Below are 18,026 nucleotides of genomic sequence, written 5' to 3' on the forward strand. Positions count from 1 at the left end.
GTTATTTTCTTGTTTGTTTTATAATTAAAAAAACAAAATCTCATTATTTTTTGTTAATTTACTTTTTTTGTTTTTTATTTTATATATTAGCAATAGTATCACTTAGGAAAGTTTTTCTTCTCTCTTGTTTTTGTTTTTTTTTTTTTTGTAAATTAATTTTATTTCTTTCGGTCTGTATGTCTTTGCTTTCATTTCTTTTCGTTTTTTGGGCAATTTCATTAAGCATTCCATAGCCTTGACGTTTTTTGTCTATGCATTGATTTCCGTTTGGTTTTTTGTGGTATTTTTGTTTTTGGAAAGTTTACTATGAAATACAATACAAAATAATTAAAATAAATTAAACTATATTAAGGCTAAGTTAAGTTTACGAGTAGATTACAAGTAGAGTAATAGAATAGAATTAGGCATCATATCTAGAGACATAGACAAAGTTTTGTTTTCTTTTTGTTGTTGTTTTTCTTTTTTTGTTTCTTTTTGTGGAGTTAATTATCATAAAAATAATAATTATTTTATAGTAGTTGTGGTAATAACTGAAGAGACTAATTAAGGAATCGAGGATAATTTCTAGACTTAATAAAAAGAGAGCAAGCACAGCTGCTGATTTCTTCTCGGATTTTTGTTCAACATTACTATTTGTGGTTGTTGTTGTTGCTGCTACAGCAGTGCGGCATTGTTGTTGGTAACGACAATGTGCTGCTGTTGCTGGTCTCTGGCAAACAAATCACGTCATGTTAACACCCAAACATCTGCTGGAGTATTCATAGACAACATAACTAATGGAGACTGCAGGTAGAACCTTAATGAAATTCGGTGTAATACCACGGTAAAGACCACAAATGCCTTCTGTACGTATAATTTTGCGGAAAACTCCCATCATATTATCATCATTTGCGGCTCCGGCTTGTTTTAATGGTATAGCACCCATAGGCGGACTTTGCTTGGATTTTGCAACGACTGAAATGGAGAGAAAGAGAGAAAAGTAGAGATACAAATTAATATGATAAAGGATGGAAGTGAATAAAATATGATAAAAAAACAAAGTAAAAAATAATCAGTCGGATTGGTCGACAGAGATATACCCTCAGCCGCATGATCCCACAACAGTGTTGCAATTTCGAGGAGTAGGTACCTGTAGGAATGACCGACATAGTCCATTTTCGAAATGGATCCTATTTCGAGAGTCATTCCTTTTGATAGCAATCCCCGAAAGCCTGTAAATTGCATTTAAGCGAAATTTTTGATCTTTTTTGTGAGCAATTTCCTAAACTATTTGAATATTTTCCATCGATATTTAAATACATTCCGATTTTTGTTATTGAATTAAGTCCTACGTACATAAGCTAACTCGCCTGCTTGCCTTGATTTCCTGCTTTATTTCTGAATTAATAAAAATAAAAGAATAAAGAAGGCCGAGCAAATTTCGAACTGGATTGGCCCTTTCTTTTTTTATTCTTTTATCAGAAGCAAGTAAGCAAGTAGGCAAGGCAGCTTATGTAGCTAGGCCTTTATAGTTATTTTCCTTCCAAACTCACCTTGTGCTTGTAGTCGCGTCCTCACCAATGCCAATGGATATGAACACACCTGGCCCAAAGTACTCGATGCACTGCCACACGCCAGCAATACCAAAAAGCTTGGCTGTTCCGTATTATGACTACTTAAATATTTCTTTTTCAGCGTCTCATAGACGGCCAAATCAATGCCCGCATATGGAATAATGCCCAGCATATTTGGAATGTAACCGCGATAAAAACTACGTAAGCCTTCATGTGTGTAAATCTTTTTCGCCGCATCCACAATACCCGTATATTGGCCAGTTTTTCGTAAAGCTAAGCGTGTCTTTAATACTTCCATGGGATAGATGACCGTTTGGGAGATGCCACCGGCTGCTGCACCCGCAATAAAACGTTCACCAATGGTCATTTGTCGTTTATCATCGCCACGTATCAGTCGTTTGATTTTTTCATAGGCGGCAAATTTAAGTGCGGATTCGGGGGCAATTTTTAAAACATTAATACCATTACCGCGCCACATGCTCCGTAGGCCGCCTTCTCTTAGCATATATCTTAAACTATCTGAGATTCCTGTCTTATGTGTTTGAACCTGAGAGATTGAAAAATATTAATAAAAACAGAAAAGAGAGTGATAATGCCGCCGATGATGATATTTACCTGCAAAAACACTTTTATTCTATCTAAGGGAGCAGTACATGTTCGTGATACAGCGCCAGCAACACCACCAGCTGCCAAATGACGCCACCACATGCCACTTTGTAATTCTGTTGGTGTAAAATCATCAGGTACGTTCATGTCCTCACCAATATCGAGGTACTAAAAATACAGAAAGGAAAATTGTTTGTTAAAATTTGGTTTTAAAAATGTTTTGCAAATAATAAAGTTTCTTAATAATTGTTTTATTTTAACAAACATTAAAGCATACATACAGGCTCATCTTCATCTTGAAGTAATTGAAGCATTTTTGTGTTATGTCAAATAAAGGAAACCAAAAACAACTTCTCACAAGAAATTAGAGAGAGCGAGGTAGTTGATAGATATTTGTTTGTTTGGTGGGGGAGGCCACTCTATGTGATTGCCACGCGCGCCAGCAACACGTTTAATTTTCGTTTGCGTATCACAAGCCAAGCCAAGTTTTCAATTTTCAAGATTTTTATCGCAATTTATTATAAAAAGGAAAAATATTACAACCAAAAAATCACGTAATACAACATTATATGCAATAAGTGCTATCCGCTTTGTTGTCGACTAGTTGGTTGGCTGCACGGCTGGCTGGCTGGTTGCTTGGTTTGATTGGCTTGCGCTGTTTAATAATAACAACACATCAGAGCACCACACCGCAAATTGTTATGCACACAATAATAATGCATGGCTAAATTCAAACTGAAAATTGCCAGTTCAAAACGAAATGAAATTAACGAAAAAATTAACAAAAAAAAAAGAAAAACGAAATCTTTTTAAAAAGCCAAAGAGTGTGAGGAGATGGAAGAGCTCCCAACATGTGAGCAATATAACAGCAGCATTGCAAAATCAAAGAGCATCACCACAACATAATGGCCAATTGTTGGCTCTTTTTATTCGTCTATTTTGACGTTAAGAGAGTAAACAACTAATGCATGAATTGATAACAAGGCTTGGAATTAACACAAAAATTGATGGGGAAATCGGTGGTAATGTACAACGGATATAATTGAAAGGAAAACAAACAAAACTAAACATTAATGATGTTGTTGTTTTGATTAAAACAATAATCAAATTCCTTCATTAAAGGGAGTAAAAAAGGCAGTCTTTGCAATAAATGTTGTGGAGATGAATGAAAATGAAGAGAAAAAAAATGCAGAGAAATCGATGAGAGGGCATAAAAATACATTATTAACTGACAGCTGATTCGTGATCTCTACAAATTCTATTCAAAAGAGAATAAAATACAAAATGCGTCACATTAATGTGCAACACATGAATGAATGCATGAATGGTTTGGTTTTAAAATATTTTCGTGGAAATAATGCCTGGATATGGGCCATCATTATATGTGTTCTTTTACTATCTGATGGATTTGAAAACGCAAAATAAACCAATTTGGAGGCATTAAAAATATAATATTTACATTGAAAGTTAATGCCAAGAAGCTCCTCTTTGAAATTCAATCATCACTTATAACTTTAGGTTAACCGGGACGCTATAAATCTGTTCGGTAAATCCAAAATATAACAAAAGAAGACTTATAATAATGGGGGTATATGTATGTGTGTATAATTATAAAGGTAGCATTTTGATGTTTTTGTCATGAAATAAAACAAATCATTTTTTTTATCTCTTCTTAGGATGATTCCTTTAATTGCAGTCAATCTTTCTTGTGGAAATGAATGAAAACATTGAAAGGTATGTATGGAAGAAATCGTGAGAGAAATGTCAACTTAATACGGGGATATATAGGGCTTGGAGCGTTCGTTTTCGGATCATTTTCTCAGGTGCCACCAAGAAAAAAATTGTACCGTATGCCTGGAATCACAAGTACTATCTGCGTCAAAATTGTTTAAATGATCGGAAAGTAGTCCTTAGCTGCACTAAGGCCCAAAGCCTTGTGAATCGTATTTTTTATTTATGTTTTCTTTCTTCCCATAGGGTTTAAAGTTTCGCGGACTAAATGGATCCTATTTAGAGAGTCATTCCTTTTGATAAGGTTTATAGTTTTTGAGCTATTATCTCAGGAACTTTGGAATTCCTCAAGAAATAAATAAACAGATCAATTTCAAAATAGTCCGAGAAGATTCCTTAAACTATTTTGAAAAACATTTTTGAGCGTTTATCGGGGATTTCAAGTGGGAACATCCTAAATGTGGAGATACAGGACGATTTATAGAGATTAGACAAAATTAAGAGCTCCCTCCAAGACTTTACGTGGCTATCGTTTGTGAATTGTCTGAAATGGAACGCATTATTTCATATTAAACTATTATTTCATTATTTGACATACCTATTAAACTATGTACTTGTCCTAAGCCGAGCGTATCAAAATATACCTTAAAATATGATGATAAAACTATATCTTAGGAGTATCAAAAAACCTCCTTATCATATTTTCACCTTGAAGGAGTGAAAAAGTGTTCCTCAAAAACATAAAACTACGCATTTTCTTCAGCAAATTCATTCATTTGCCCACAAAAAAAAATTCTAAAAATATATATTCAAAATTTTTATTTTTTTTTTTTCTTAAATAAAACAATGCTAATGTTCTCCCAAAAGCTGAGACAATTCATATAGAGTATTTCATCAGCCACTTTACTACGCATTAACTAAATAATGTGTGGCTGTTTGAGAAAAGTAATTTTATTTGCACAGCAAATAAACTCAACTATAAACAAATATGTTGTAGTTTGAAATTTAAAATAAGGCTTTGGGGTTAGTCAATTAAATATTAAGATTTTTGTAAAAAATTTTAAATCCCTTGCTATCCAAACATGTACTTCACGTGATTGTCGTTAGTTTTATGAACAGAGAAAAATATTTTATTTTATTCCAGACAGTTATTAAACTTTTTTTGTGATAAGTCTTATCATAAATCGCTTGGCATTTGTTTGCACTTAATAATAAAATACAGCAATATAATAGAAACTAGAAATTATAACGTTTCTATTTTGTCTTCCGTTATATACATATGTATGAAAGTCTATAATGTATACGTATTTATGTATAGCACACATGTATATAAACAAATTATTTTCACTTGTACATTTGCCAATTTTTTTTAATTTAGTTTTTTTCTTTCTTTTATTGGACGAGACAAAAATTACGTTAATTACGTATTTGATTTTTTTGTATGTAGATATTCATTATTTTCTTTTTGTTAGCATCAACTTTTGGTTGTCATTCATGTATATGTAGATATGTATCTGGCCAAAGATCGATGGCATATGCCGGGAAAAAAAAAATAAATAGGAAAACACAACAACGGTGACGTTAACTATTAATAGACACGCTAGGTGTAGGCAAATGCTAAATACACAAACACATGCATAAATAGATTAATAAATATTTCGAGTGTTTACACTAGTTGACAAATAATACAATTTATGATGGCAGCTATAAAAAATTTCCATTGAAACAAAATTGTTTTAATTTGGATGGGATAAAGTTGAATGCTAAAAATTAAAATTTCTAAAATTTATTGTATTATTTGTTAAATTTGACAAAAATGTCCTTACAAAGGAAATTTATATTTTTTTTGACGTGCGATTGTAATGAAGTCAAAAACAAGAGAATTGTTTGAAAATTAAATAAGCAAAAATGTCCCTTTAAGGGAAATTTGTTATTTATATATAAAATTTCAAAGTTAATTATGCCTATATTGTTGAAAATTGTTAAATTCCAGTGAAACCATAAATTTTCCTAAAATTTCCCAACAGGGAAATTTTTATTTTTAATTTCTATTTAAATTAGATTTCAATAAAAATGACTGAATAAAAGAATTTCTTAAATATCAAAATAAACAAAATTTTCCCTTCAAGGAAATTTTGTATTTATGCATGAAATTTAAAATTTGAGAGACAATTACGTTTGTTTTGTTGAAAATTTTCCAATTTCACTAAAAACAAAAATTTCTAAATACGCAATTTTTATTTATTTTTATTCCATTTCAATTAGATTTTGATATAAAGGCTAAAATAAAAAGAAGAAAAAAAATATTCCCATGTGGGAAATTTATTATTGATGCACGAAATTTAAAATTTTAATTATGGTTAGTCTTTTTCGTTAAAAATTATAAAATTCCAGTGAAAACAAAAATTTCCCTAAAATTTCCCAAAAGGGAAATTCGCATTTTTTGCTTTAATTTAAATTAGATTTCGATAAAAGTGGTGAAATTAAAAGAATTTATTCAAAATTTTAATAAACAAAAATTTGCCTATTTGGTAATTTGTTAATTACGAATGAAAATACGAAATTTTTATTTTTTTTATTCCATTTAAATTAGATTGTGATATAAAGGCTAAAATAAAAAGAATATCTTAAAAATCTAAATAAACAAAAATATCCCCCTGTGGGAAATTTATTATTTATGCACGAAATTTAACATTTCAATTATGGTTAGTCTGTTTCGATGAAAATTATAAAAATCCAGTGAAAACAAAAATGTCCCAAAAGGGAAATTCTCTTTTTTGCTTTCATTTAAATTAGATTTCGATAAAAGTGGTAAAATTAAAAGAATTTCTTAAAAATTTTAATAAACAAAAATTTCCCTATTTGGTTAATTTGTTAATTACGAAGGGAATTTAATATTTTTATGAGAATTATTGAAAACCAAAAATTTCCCATTTTTAAAATTGTAATTTTGATTTGATTTTCGCCCCCAAAATTTGTTTAAATATAAAAATTGATAAATTATTGTACAAAAGAAAAAATCTTAAATCTTAAAAATCTTTCATTTAAATTAGATTTCGATAAAAGTGGTAAAATTAAAAGAATTTCTTAAAAATTTTAATAAACAAAAATTTCCTATTTGGGTGATTTGTTAATTACGAATGGAATTTAATATTTGTATGAGAATTGTTGAAAACCAAAAATTTCCCATTTTTTAAATTGTAATTTTGATTCGATATTCGCTCCCAAAATTTATTTAAATAAAAAAATTTATAAATTATTGTACAAAAAAAAATCACAAATTGTGTAGAGACATGGTTGGCCAATAATAATAGGTCTGTTCGATAACCCAAAAGTTTGCACAAATTTGTACAAACTTTTACAAAATGCTGTTCGATAACAAATCTTTTCAGTGAAAGAGAAATGAGAAGTAGTTGCAAGAACTTGCAAATACTTTTTACGGCATATCTTTCCTTTACCGACAGTATACGAAAAAATATGAAATAATTACCATAGATAGTGCTTTTCATGCTGATTCCAATACTGTATAATTTTTGTTGGGGAAATGTATACTTCCCGAGATATTGGCATCTGAAGTTCCGAAAATTCCCTTGTTTAAAGGCCGGCTACTTAGAGAAAAATTTTAATTTAAAAGAAAATGTTGTTCCAGTTCCCGAGATTGGTTCCTGTCCATAGGAGAAAGTCTCAAATCCCCGACCGAAGGCCGGCTATTAAAAGAAACTTACGATTTTTGAAAAAACAAAAAAATTGCAAACTGTCGGTAAAGGAAATTTGTTCCTTTTTTAATTGCGAAGTTATCGAACAGGCCTAATATTAGCAAAAACATTTTGCCAAGAAATTCTTTGTTAATAAGATTTTTGTTGTTGTTGTTGTATGTTATTATAACATTGACACTGCACTTTAAATTTGCGATTTCAATGTTATTAGATTGTTGCTTTTTGTTCTTTTTCTTCCTCCTTACACACGACTCACGTACATGCCCATGAAAATAAAATAAAGAAATTTCCTCTCATACTCCCTCCACCCCGGTCCCATTTCCTTTAATTGTGTAAATTTTTTTCTAATGGAATTTTAACACCCAGACATTTGTTTTTATCTTTTAAGTGTTTTTTTTTAAAAAACAAGTGTAGTGTACCTCTAATTGTTTGTTATTTATATGGCCAGCAGTAATGTTATTTGCACACACAAAAATCACGAGAAAATGTCAAAAAACCAGCCACCGCGATCACAACAATTTCATTAACACCCATCATCAAGAAACTACCCTTAGACAATTAGAGAGCAACAAAGAAAAAAATTAATAAACAAATTGTTGTATTTTTCAACAATTATTAACTGTGACATTGGCAAAAAAATTTTTTGCCAAACAAAAAACGGCATATTACCAACCGGACTTTTCTGGAATGTTCAAACTTCATTGCTTTATTCTAATCAATCAATTGTTTGGTGGAGAAAATCAATTCAATTACGTGGTGGAAAATAATGAAAATTGACAAACAACAAGTAAACAAATTAACATTAAAAGTCATAAGTTTATAAAATAATAAAAACATCTCAGAAATGGCAAGGGAGACTCCTTTGATAAACTTAAATAATTTATAGGAATGCATATTTTTCTCAAAAAATTCTTAAAAATACAAAGGATGTTTGCATTTTATTAAGGGAGATTTTTTTATCCTTTATTTATTCCACTTGGGAACGAGGGCTTCTACAAAAAAAAGGAGATACGAAAATAATATGAATGGAAATATTTTTTTTATTATTGTCTTATTCGGCCAAGTCATTATTTGCGAAATTTTATTTTTATTATTTATTTTTTTATTAATTTAAATTTAATTTCTTTTAACTTTTATTTTTTCATTTAATTTTAATTTTATTTGGAAGAACTTCTTCAAAAAATTGTTTGTTTAGAAAAATACATTGACCAATTATACATTTGAAAACATTGCCTTACAAAAAATATCTTCGCGAACATTATAAAAGCCTTTTTTTATAATAATTTGTTTAAATTTTCCAAAAATTTTAATATTTTTGCAAAAAATTTTATTAAAATTTCCCTAAGATTTGCTCTCTTCAAAAGTTCCTATGCATTTTATTTCAAAGAGAATTGGCACAAAGAACCGTCAAAGAAATCTGTGAAAACAAATGAGAGACACAAACAAAACTCTGTGAGTGGCTAAAATAAAATAAAAACTCTTTGAATAAAATAAAACCTGTTGTGAAAACGTTGGCAATTTTGCCAACACTTGGCAACAAGTTGTTTGAAAAACTACAAAAGTCCAAACTGCTGCTTTTGATAATGGCCTCAATTGAGTTTTTTTCGCAGTATTTATTTATGCAATAATGGTTGTGGTTGTTCCAAAAACGCTTTACAGACAGGTTTTATTTCAAAGTTTTTTTGTTTTGCTGTTTCTTTTTAATGGAAAGGAATGTGAAATCAAATGTAAAATGCAATGAATTTTTTGTTAAAAAAAAGAGATAACATTTAGCCATGAGAAAAAGTGACAAACAACAACATTACTGCCGTGACGTTTGTTTTCGTTGTTATTCCACGAAAGGTGAAGTCACGATGATGATGATGATGCTGTTGCTGCCTACCCACAGCTATTTTGTATGAGGTTTAGACGTAAAAATATTTAATTGCGTCAATGGCTTGTTGTTTGTCTGGTTCAGGGATGGAAAAATGAAAATTTCAAAAAGTACTAAAATGGTACTTTTTTCAATGAAAAGGTACTTTTTATTATTTTTTAAGGAAAAAAAATAAAAAAAATTTATTCAGTAAAAAACAACAACAAAGGCTTAAATCTATGAAATCTGAAGAATATTCCAAAATGGTATATTTTTTATACCATACTGGAGGGTATAATTAACTTTGTTATTCTGTTTGTAACACATCGAAATATTCGTGGGAGACCCTATAAAGTATATAACCAGGTCCATCCGTCTGTTGAATTTTATATACGATTCTCAATATTTAATATGGAGCTTTTTTATTTGGTACAGAAGCTTTAATTTCTCCTAGAAGTTTGGTATTGCAAATGGGCTCTATCGGTTCACGTTTTGATATAGCTCCCATACAACGGCACCTCCCGATTTTCGGTATTTTGAAGGTTTGAGCCACATTATCATACCAAAATTATTAAAAATTTGTATTTAGTCTTCGTTGGGGCCACAAAACTCTTCCCCAGAAATTTGTCAGTGCGGGTAAACGTTTTGATATAGCCCTAATAGACGAAATGACTAAAATTAGATACTTTAGCTCTGTTCCAGAACTAACAAGTTTTTACAATTTTTACCACTTTTACACATTTTGCGTTCCCGTACACAAAATGTATATGAAGATCGTTTACGACTTTTACAACTTTTACGACTTTTACCACTTTATAAAGTACGGAAACAGGCCATTTGTTTTCGTTTTAAATAGCCTGGAGCTGGCAAACTATCGATAGTCCGACTATCGTTTTGATCGCTGTCGTAAAGCCTTATTTATATTGAATTCTGAACAAATGATTTTCTTTTTAAATAATTCGTGACAGATAGTCCAAAAAAATGTTTTGGTGGCCAATGTAAACTTTGTTTTTCGTCAGTAATCAAAACCATAGTTAGACTGTCGATAGTTTTCCAGCACTAATATACTTCGATGTACTTTGATACCGCTCGATGTGAATCTTTTAAATGATAGTGACTGTAACTTTCGGATTTCGGATTCTCAAAGGGTGGAAGAGCTCCACGAAGAAAATGATCAACATAGGTTCATATTTTGGTATATTCCCATATATCCAGATTTATAAAATTTCTAGTAATTTTAATCTTTAATTTTGCATTTTTAGTTCCAAATAAAATTTTTCTAGACTAGAGTATGGAAATGGTACTGAATTGGCCGCGGGGGTACTTCGGTACCTTTTATAGTGAAATGGTACTGAAAAAAGTACTATTGTACTGAATTTTCCATCCCTGGTCTGGTTAAATATTTTATACACAAACACACACGCACACACCTGCAGTCAGAGAGATTAACTCTTTCGCCAAATGTGGGCATTATTTAACAAGTTAACAACAACAGAAAAGCAGTATGTGGAGGGTAGAGGTCGTTGTTTACGCAGACAAGCCCCCCAAACAAATAAGTCAACAAACCAATAAACAACAACTAAACCATAAAAACGCATGCCTTATAAAGGGGAAGGGTGGGGGATTGAAAATTCTTCATGGAAAAATAAAGGTATGTATGAAATTTTATCAATGAAACTCTCTGATACAAATATTTTTGTTATTGTAGTTTGTCCCCCCGGCTATGATATCTACAATGAATGCTATGTGTGAAAATAAAATTTCAAAATAGACACAATGTGAATCACACACACAATTTTTTCCAGTTCATTACAAAAAAATTCCACTTAGCAACAGTTGGAAAACACAAACCGCACAAAAGTCCAACTTTGTTGGGTTTTTTTTTTCAGCTACACTGCGCGCCAACTTTTGAGACCTAGAATAAGTTTATGTGTGTGCCGGCGGCAGCATACATACTTATGGACACACACATAACGTTTGTGTGCTTCGTACTATCGCTTAAAACTCAATGGGTCAATGGTAATGTTAAACAAGAAAAAAAACTTTAAACAGTTTATTCTTTCTAGGTTACAGTGGAGTATTTAAGATGCAATTACTAGAATGTAAAACGAGTGCTATGACGTATAACTAATGGTAAAGTGTCAACAATAATAATCATACGTCACTTGGTCTTCCCCATGATGCCAATATATAAGGTTAACAAAAGGGCAATTTAATAAGGCCACATAAAAAGTACAACATAACTATTGTGATTGAAATATCTCCATTTCTACATTTTCATACGATTAATTAACAATTACAATGAATTTGACAGCATTATAAACATCTTAAAGGTAAACGAGTAACTGCTACAAAATGACTATTGTGATTGACATACTTCAAATTGTTTACATTTTCATATGATAAATTCATAATAGCAAAGAATGTGAGAGATTGTGTGAAATCAGCTTTATAATTGTTCCACCGGTTCATTCGTAGAAATGTGTTTCTACAAATAAAATCATGATCAGCTGTTTTTGTTGTGGTGCCTGTTAACCGTTTGTTTGTTTACACCTCATGGCACAATAATACAGGTGCAACGGGAAAACAGCTGATTATCACACTAGTTGTCAAAATACATTATTGCGAATAAAACCACATACAGAATGTAAACAAGCAATCCACAGCAAGGCGTTATTGTGAAAAATTTTGACGTTTGTTATGATTTAATGTAACATCTTCTTATTCCACCATGTTACACCTATTGTAACTATTTGTTTACATTTTATACTGTATTCATGCACAATAATGCGTTTCTTCATGATCAGCTGTTGTGGTTGTGGTAGCTGTTTAACATAAATTGCAATTTTTTTAAAATTCTCCTACAAAGAGGTTCCACTGTTTTGCTCATTAAAAAAATCACACATATTTCTCTCAACTGTTGCTAGGGGCAAAAATTGTTTGTGCCGCAATTTTTGTGTTTCTTTTTTTTTTGCCAACCAGTCAGTTGTCGCAGGGATGGAAAATTAAAAATTTCAAAAAGTATTAAAATGGTACTTTTTTCATTAAAAAGGTACTTTTTATTGTATTTTTAAGAAAAAATTAAAACTTTCTATTCAGTAAAAAACAACAACAACAACTGCTTATATCTATGAAATCAGAAGAATGTTGCAAAAGGGTATGATATTATTAATTTTGTCATTCCGTTTGTAACACATCGGAATATTCGGAGACCTTATAAAGTACAAAAGCATCTGTTAAAATAAAGATACAGCTCGCAATATAAGATAGAGCTTTTTAATTTGGTACAGAAGTTTTAATTACTCCTAGGTTGATACTAATTATGTCCCCCATAGAAGAGGTGTTGCAGGTTATCAGATTGGAAGGTACTACGATACCGCTCTATGTGAAGACTTTTAAATGATAAGTCCACTGTAGTGACTGTAACTTGGTATTTCGGATTCTCAATTGGTGGAAGAACTTCACGAAGAAAATTATCAATATTGGTCCAAATGTTGGTATATTTCTAATATGAAGGTACATTCATCCAGATGTTTAAACTTTCTAGCAAATTGTTTATATAAAAGTCTCAATCTTGGAAGCAAAGTGTGAATTTTGCATTTTTAGTTTCACATAAAATTTGTTAATGTGTGGGACTATAGTATGTGAAATGGTACTGAATTGGCCGCGGGGGTACTTCGGTACTTTTTATAGTGAAATGGTACTGAAAAAAGTACTATTGTACTGAATTTTCCATCCCTGAGTTGTCGTCAGTCATGCCTACACAAATGCAAAAAAGAAACACAAACAATTTATAAGGTCCCCACATAAAGTTGGCATTTTATGAGCTCCCCACCAATACCAACAAAAAAGCAAAAATACATGGCAAAACACTAAAAAAAGAGTCGACTAAACATTTTCACAACTACAATGAAAAGCAAATAAAATTTAAGAGCATTCAATGAATGAGCAGCAATAAAAAGCCTTAGTGGATATTTTTATCTATTCATGAAAAGGAAGAAGAAAGATCTCACTAGATTTCTCTAGAAAGAAAAGAGCTTTAGAAGAGTAGGAGAAAGAGGAAGAAGCTCTTCAAAAAGCAGCAATGTTACAAATGCTTGCAAAAAAAGTGATAAGAAAATTCACAGAAATCTTGAAAAAAAATCCCCAAAATAAATAAAATTACAGCGAAGACAACTCTTAACCATTAAATTGCAATTCATGAATCATTTCCGTTTAGTAAGTTTTGAAGAAATAATAACCAGTTTTTTTGCTTAACCCACTTAATGATGTCTGAAGGGGGAACTTTTGGTATTTTTAAAATATTTGGTAGTTATTGAAAAATGTCAAGGTAAAAATGGAATGGATGTTACCAACAAAAAAAAAACTGGTCGTTTGTGATGTGAAGGTTCTTTAGAAGAAATAATAAATAATGAGTAAATAATAGTGTGTATTAATAAAGAATTAAAAAAAAAATAAATTAATAAACAACTTTCTAAAGGGTGACATTTTGAATTATTAAAAATTTATTTAAAAAATTAAATAAATAACTTTTGGTGAAATGAGTTCCGATTTGTGTACGTTTTTATACCCTCAGCATTTATGCTAACGAGGGTATATACACTTTCATACGGGCAAAATGTGTCTCATCGAAATAATGGTTTTAGACCCCAAGTATGTTTGAACGAAATGTGTTTCCGACAATTTGGTGTCGATTGAGCAATGTCCGTCCGTCTGTCTGTCTGGCTGACTTGAGCGCACGATAACTCTCGAACGGATAAACCGATTCGGTTCAAAGTTTGGCGTTCGTAATATTTTGTCCAAACTTAGTTTAAGTTCTAAGATGGGTTATATCGGTCCACTCCTTCCGGTACTTCCCCCACAAAAGTTCGAAAATGTTCGGAAAATTTGTACTTACGATAACTCTTGAAGGAAGTAACAGATTTGGTCCATAATTTGCAACTCGTGAAATGTCTACCAGACTTAGATGAGGTTCCAATATGGACTCAATCGGTCCACTCCTTTGGGTACCTCCCACACAAAATTTCGGATAAGTTCAGTTTAGGACCTGCTCTCGAATCGCTTTGGTTTTTGTTTTAGCAACTTGTATTCACTGCCCTCCATACGACGGTACAAGTTTCATCAGGGGCAAGTCCATACTTCCTGAGAAAATAGCCTGAAAGTTGCACAAAACCCCTATGACACCGTGTGAGGTGGTTGGAGCTCAAGATAAATCTCGAACGGATCTGCCGATTGGGTCCAAAATTTGGCCTTAGTAATATTTTGTCCAAACATAGTTTAAGTTCGAAGATAAACCATATCGATCCACTCCTTCAGGTACCTCCCCCACAAAATTTCAAAAATATTCGGAAAAATTGTTCGTACGATAACTTTTGAAGGGAGTGGCCGAATTGGTCCATACTTTACACATCCTAATATATCTACAAGATATCGATCAGGTTCAAATATGGAATATATTTGTTCACTTCATCCAGTACCTCCCAAACAGAATTTCGGATAAGTTCACTTTAAGACCTGCTATCGAATCACTTTGATTTTTGTTGAAGCAACTTGCATTCGCTGCCTCAATTACGATGCTAAAAGTTTTTTCAGGGGCAAATCCACACTTCTTGAGCAAACAGCCCGAAGGGTGTAAAAACCCCCTATGGCACCATATGTAGTGGCTGGAGATCCACTTCCATAATGGTCAATGTCGATCCATTCCTTTTAGTATCTCATCTGCAAAACTTTTGATCTTAAATCCTAATCAACATTTTTGTCGGTTCAAACGCCCAAAATTTTTAAAACCCCCTAAATACATACGTTATTTGAAAAAAAAAATGTTTCAATATACCCAGGCTGAGGGTATATCTCTGTCGGCAAAGTCGACTGATACTTTTTTACTTGTTTTATATTTCATTAAATTTCTCAATAAAAATTTGCCACAGTGATTTTTTTTTTTTTTTTGTTTTTAGTTTTTTAATTTTTTTTTTTGTATTTTTTGAAACATAAAAGAAAATTAATAAAAAAAAAATAAAAAAAAAACAATCATGTGAAAAATATAAATGTAACAATTTTGCTTTTTTTTTCAATTTTTGGAAATGTATTTAAAAATTTGAAACCAAATGTTCATTGCGGACCAAAAAATTAAAAATCAATTTTAAAGCCAAATATTAAAAAAAAAACATTTGTTTTCATTTTAGGCATTAATAAAAATTTCACAAAATGTTTTAAAATAAATGTCCATTATCATTTATTTTAAAACATTTTGTTGTGTTTCTGGATTTGATTAGAATAAAAACAATAAAAATTTCTTCTGGAAGAAAGTTGTTGTTTTCTAACATTTTTGTAAATTTATTTGGAACTACATATACATTGCCGACAAAAAATTAAAAGGATGATTTGAGTGAGAAATTTTGTTTTATTTTTTTTAATTCCATTTTCTATAAAGGGAAATTTTTGTTTTTATATATTTCAAAAATTTTTGCAATACTTTCGGATCCTTTAAGATTTTTTTATTTCTTTTGATTTCATTTTGAAAACAATTTTCTTTTCAGAAGTTTACATTTTACATTTTTCAATACCACAAATATTGCAAACAAATTTTTCACAACGTTATTAAAAAAAACTTAAGTTATGTATTAGGGTGGGCCTGTTGTTTATGCCACAATATTATTACAATTAAAATTAATAAAATATAAATTAATTGTGTTACATACCCGATTCATCATTTCTCGGAATATAACAATAAAATCCTCCAGAACATCACCGGCCACCGCCATTTGATGAATATTGTAATATTCATTTGGCGTTTGGTATTGATTGTTACTTCGCAACATTATGACATATAAATATTATTTGTCTTTTGTAATTTGGTGAGAATAGTTTTTTGTTTAGACGCGAGCCACTGAGTGACTTGTAATATTTTTTTTTTGTGTTTTTATATATAATTGCTTATAAAGCAATTATTAAAAAATTCTATTTAAAAATTAAATCACAGTTTGTTTTTTACTTGTTTTGCAAGTCTTAATTAAATCCAAAAAAATATTTAAGATTTTGGCTTTAAAACTTTCACTTGTTTGTAATGGATTTTTGTGTAGTGTTTTTTTTTTTGTTTATTTATTTCAGTATTTAAAAATTCATTCATAAAACAAATTTTTTGGACGGGCGTAATTTTTTTTTTGCTTTATGCACGGTAGAAATACAGTATAAAATGGGATTTGTTTAGTTTAGAGAAATGGATATAATTCAAATAAGTTAAACTGAATTTTCCTTCTCAATTTGTTTAAACTTTTGTTACTGCTGCTGCTCTCTCTTATATAACAACATCCGCCACCGTCTTGTTTCTTTTTTTGAAATGTTGAGAAGACAACACGTCCTACACGCGAAACAGCTGCTGTGAGACTGATTTGAAAATGAATTGGCTAGTTGATTGTTATTAAGAGCAGCTATACAAAAGTCGAATACACACATATTTGTCACCCAGCCAGCCACACACAGCTACACATTTTTTGTTTGATTACAACAATTTTCAAAGGCAAAAAACCAGCACAAAGTGCCGCCTGCTGACAGGCAAGCAGCAGTCAAGTCATCATTAAATTAAACAACACATGGCACTCATACATAGACACCAGAGTACAGGGAGAGTGAGTCTCCTCTGTATTAGGCAGCCAGCTGATAAGTACACTAAACTACAGTTAAACATATGTAGTCTTAGTAGGATAATGACTAAAAACAGTTGTTGTTTTAATTTTGTTTCCAGTTACCTGTAATAGAATTTGAGACAAATGACCCTGACATACGGATACGTTAATGTTTGTGGTAAAATAATACTCCAGGTGCGAGTTTTACTATCCTTGCAGATGGATTTAAACAAAATCAATTAAAAGGCATTAAGTTTTAAAGTAAGAATGCGAGGAGAAAGTAATAACTATCTGAATTTGTCATTTCGGCCACGTTCCGGCACAGCCCATTAGTCTCTATGAGCGAGTCTTTCCCTTGCTAAACCACAACAGAAGAAGAGAATAAAGAGAACATATGTTGTTGTTGCAGTCACGTTAACGTATATGGGTGATCTTGGCAGATCTATACTCAGAGAAGGAATATTGTTGAAGCAAACTTATTCTGAAAACAACATAGGATTTTCTATATACATATGTAAAAATATATATTGTTAGAACAATCATATATTTGGACACAAAATATATGATTACTGTGACAATATATATGGTCGCTGCAACAATATATGCGGTTGTTGCAAATATATTTTAAATATTATAAACACTCTATTTAGTTCGCAGAGTATGGCTGCTACAACAATATATGTAGTTACTGCAATCATAAAATCTAACAAAACTAAACACTTTAGGGTGGTGCCGCATAAAAATCAGACATCGACTTTTTTAAAACCACCCCATAATCCATACGTAACCCTACCACTAGATTTTATGATTTTTATATCATACGCCACTATGTGAGGATATACCCTCCTCCTATATACGTTGGTTTTGACCCAAAAGTTTGTAACACATTGAAATAATGGTCTTAGATCTATACTTATTGACTCTTTCACTAAGACGATTGGAATAC

The 18,026-nt window shown here is 31.0% G+C and overlaps 1 protein-coding gene across 6 annotated transcripts in view; it reads right to left on the reverse strand.

Annotated features, from left to right (window-relative positions):
• Nucleotides 1-283: 283 nt before the first annotated feature.
• The window catches only part of SCaMC (Short Calcium-binding Mitochondrial Carrier), an 84,667-nt gene continuing 66,924 nt past the window's right edge, over nucleotides 284-18,026 (reverse strand). For 4 of the 6 annotated variants that reach the window (XM_073987614.1, XM_073987615.1, XM_073987617.1 and 1 more), the window contains 3 exons: nucleotides 2,169-2,327; nucleotides 1,533-2,100; nucleotides 284-954 (listed from right to left, as the gene is read on the reverse strand). In XM_073987614.1, coding sequence (XP_073843715.1) covers nucleotides 722-954; nucleotides 1,533-2,100; nucleotides 2,169-2,327 — 960 coding nt within the window. In that variant the 3' untranslated portion in view covers nucleotides 284-721. Of the gene's footprint in view, nucleotides 955-1,532; nucleotides 2,101-2,168; nucleotides 2,328-2,440; nucleotides 3,041-16,156; nucleotides 16,944-18,026 lie in introns of those variants that run through there. The other 2 variants (XM_073987618.1, XM_073987619.1) reach the window with 2 other exon arrangements.

The sequence above is a fragment of the Musca autumnalis genome, unplaced genomic scaffold, assembly GCF_047663935.1.
Source record: "Musca autumnalis isolate F117 unplaced genomic scaffold, ASM4766393v1 scaffold_4, whole genome shotgun sequence".
In the NCBI taxonomy this organism is placed as follows: domain Eukaryota; kingdom Metazoa; phylum Arthropoda; class Insecta; order Diptera; family Muscidae; genus Musca; species Musca autumnalis.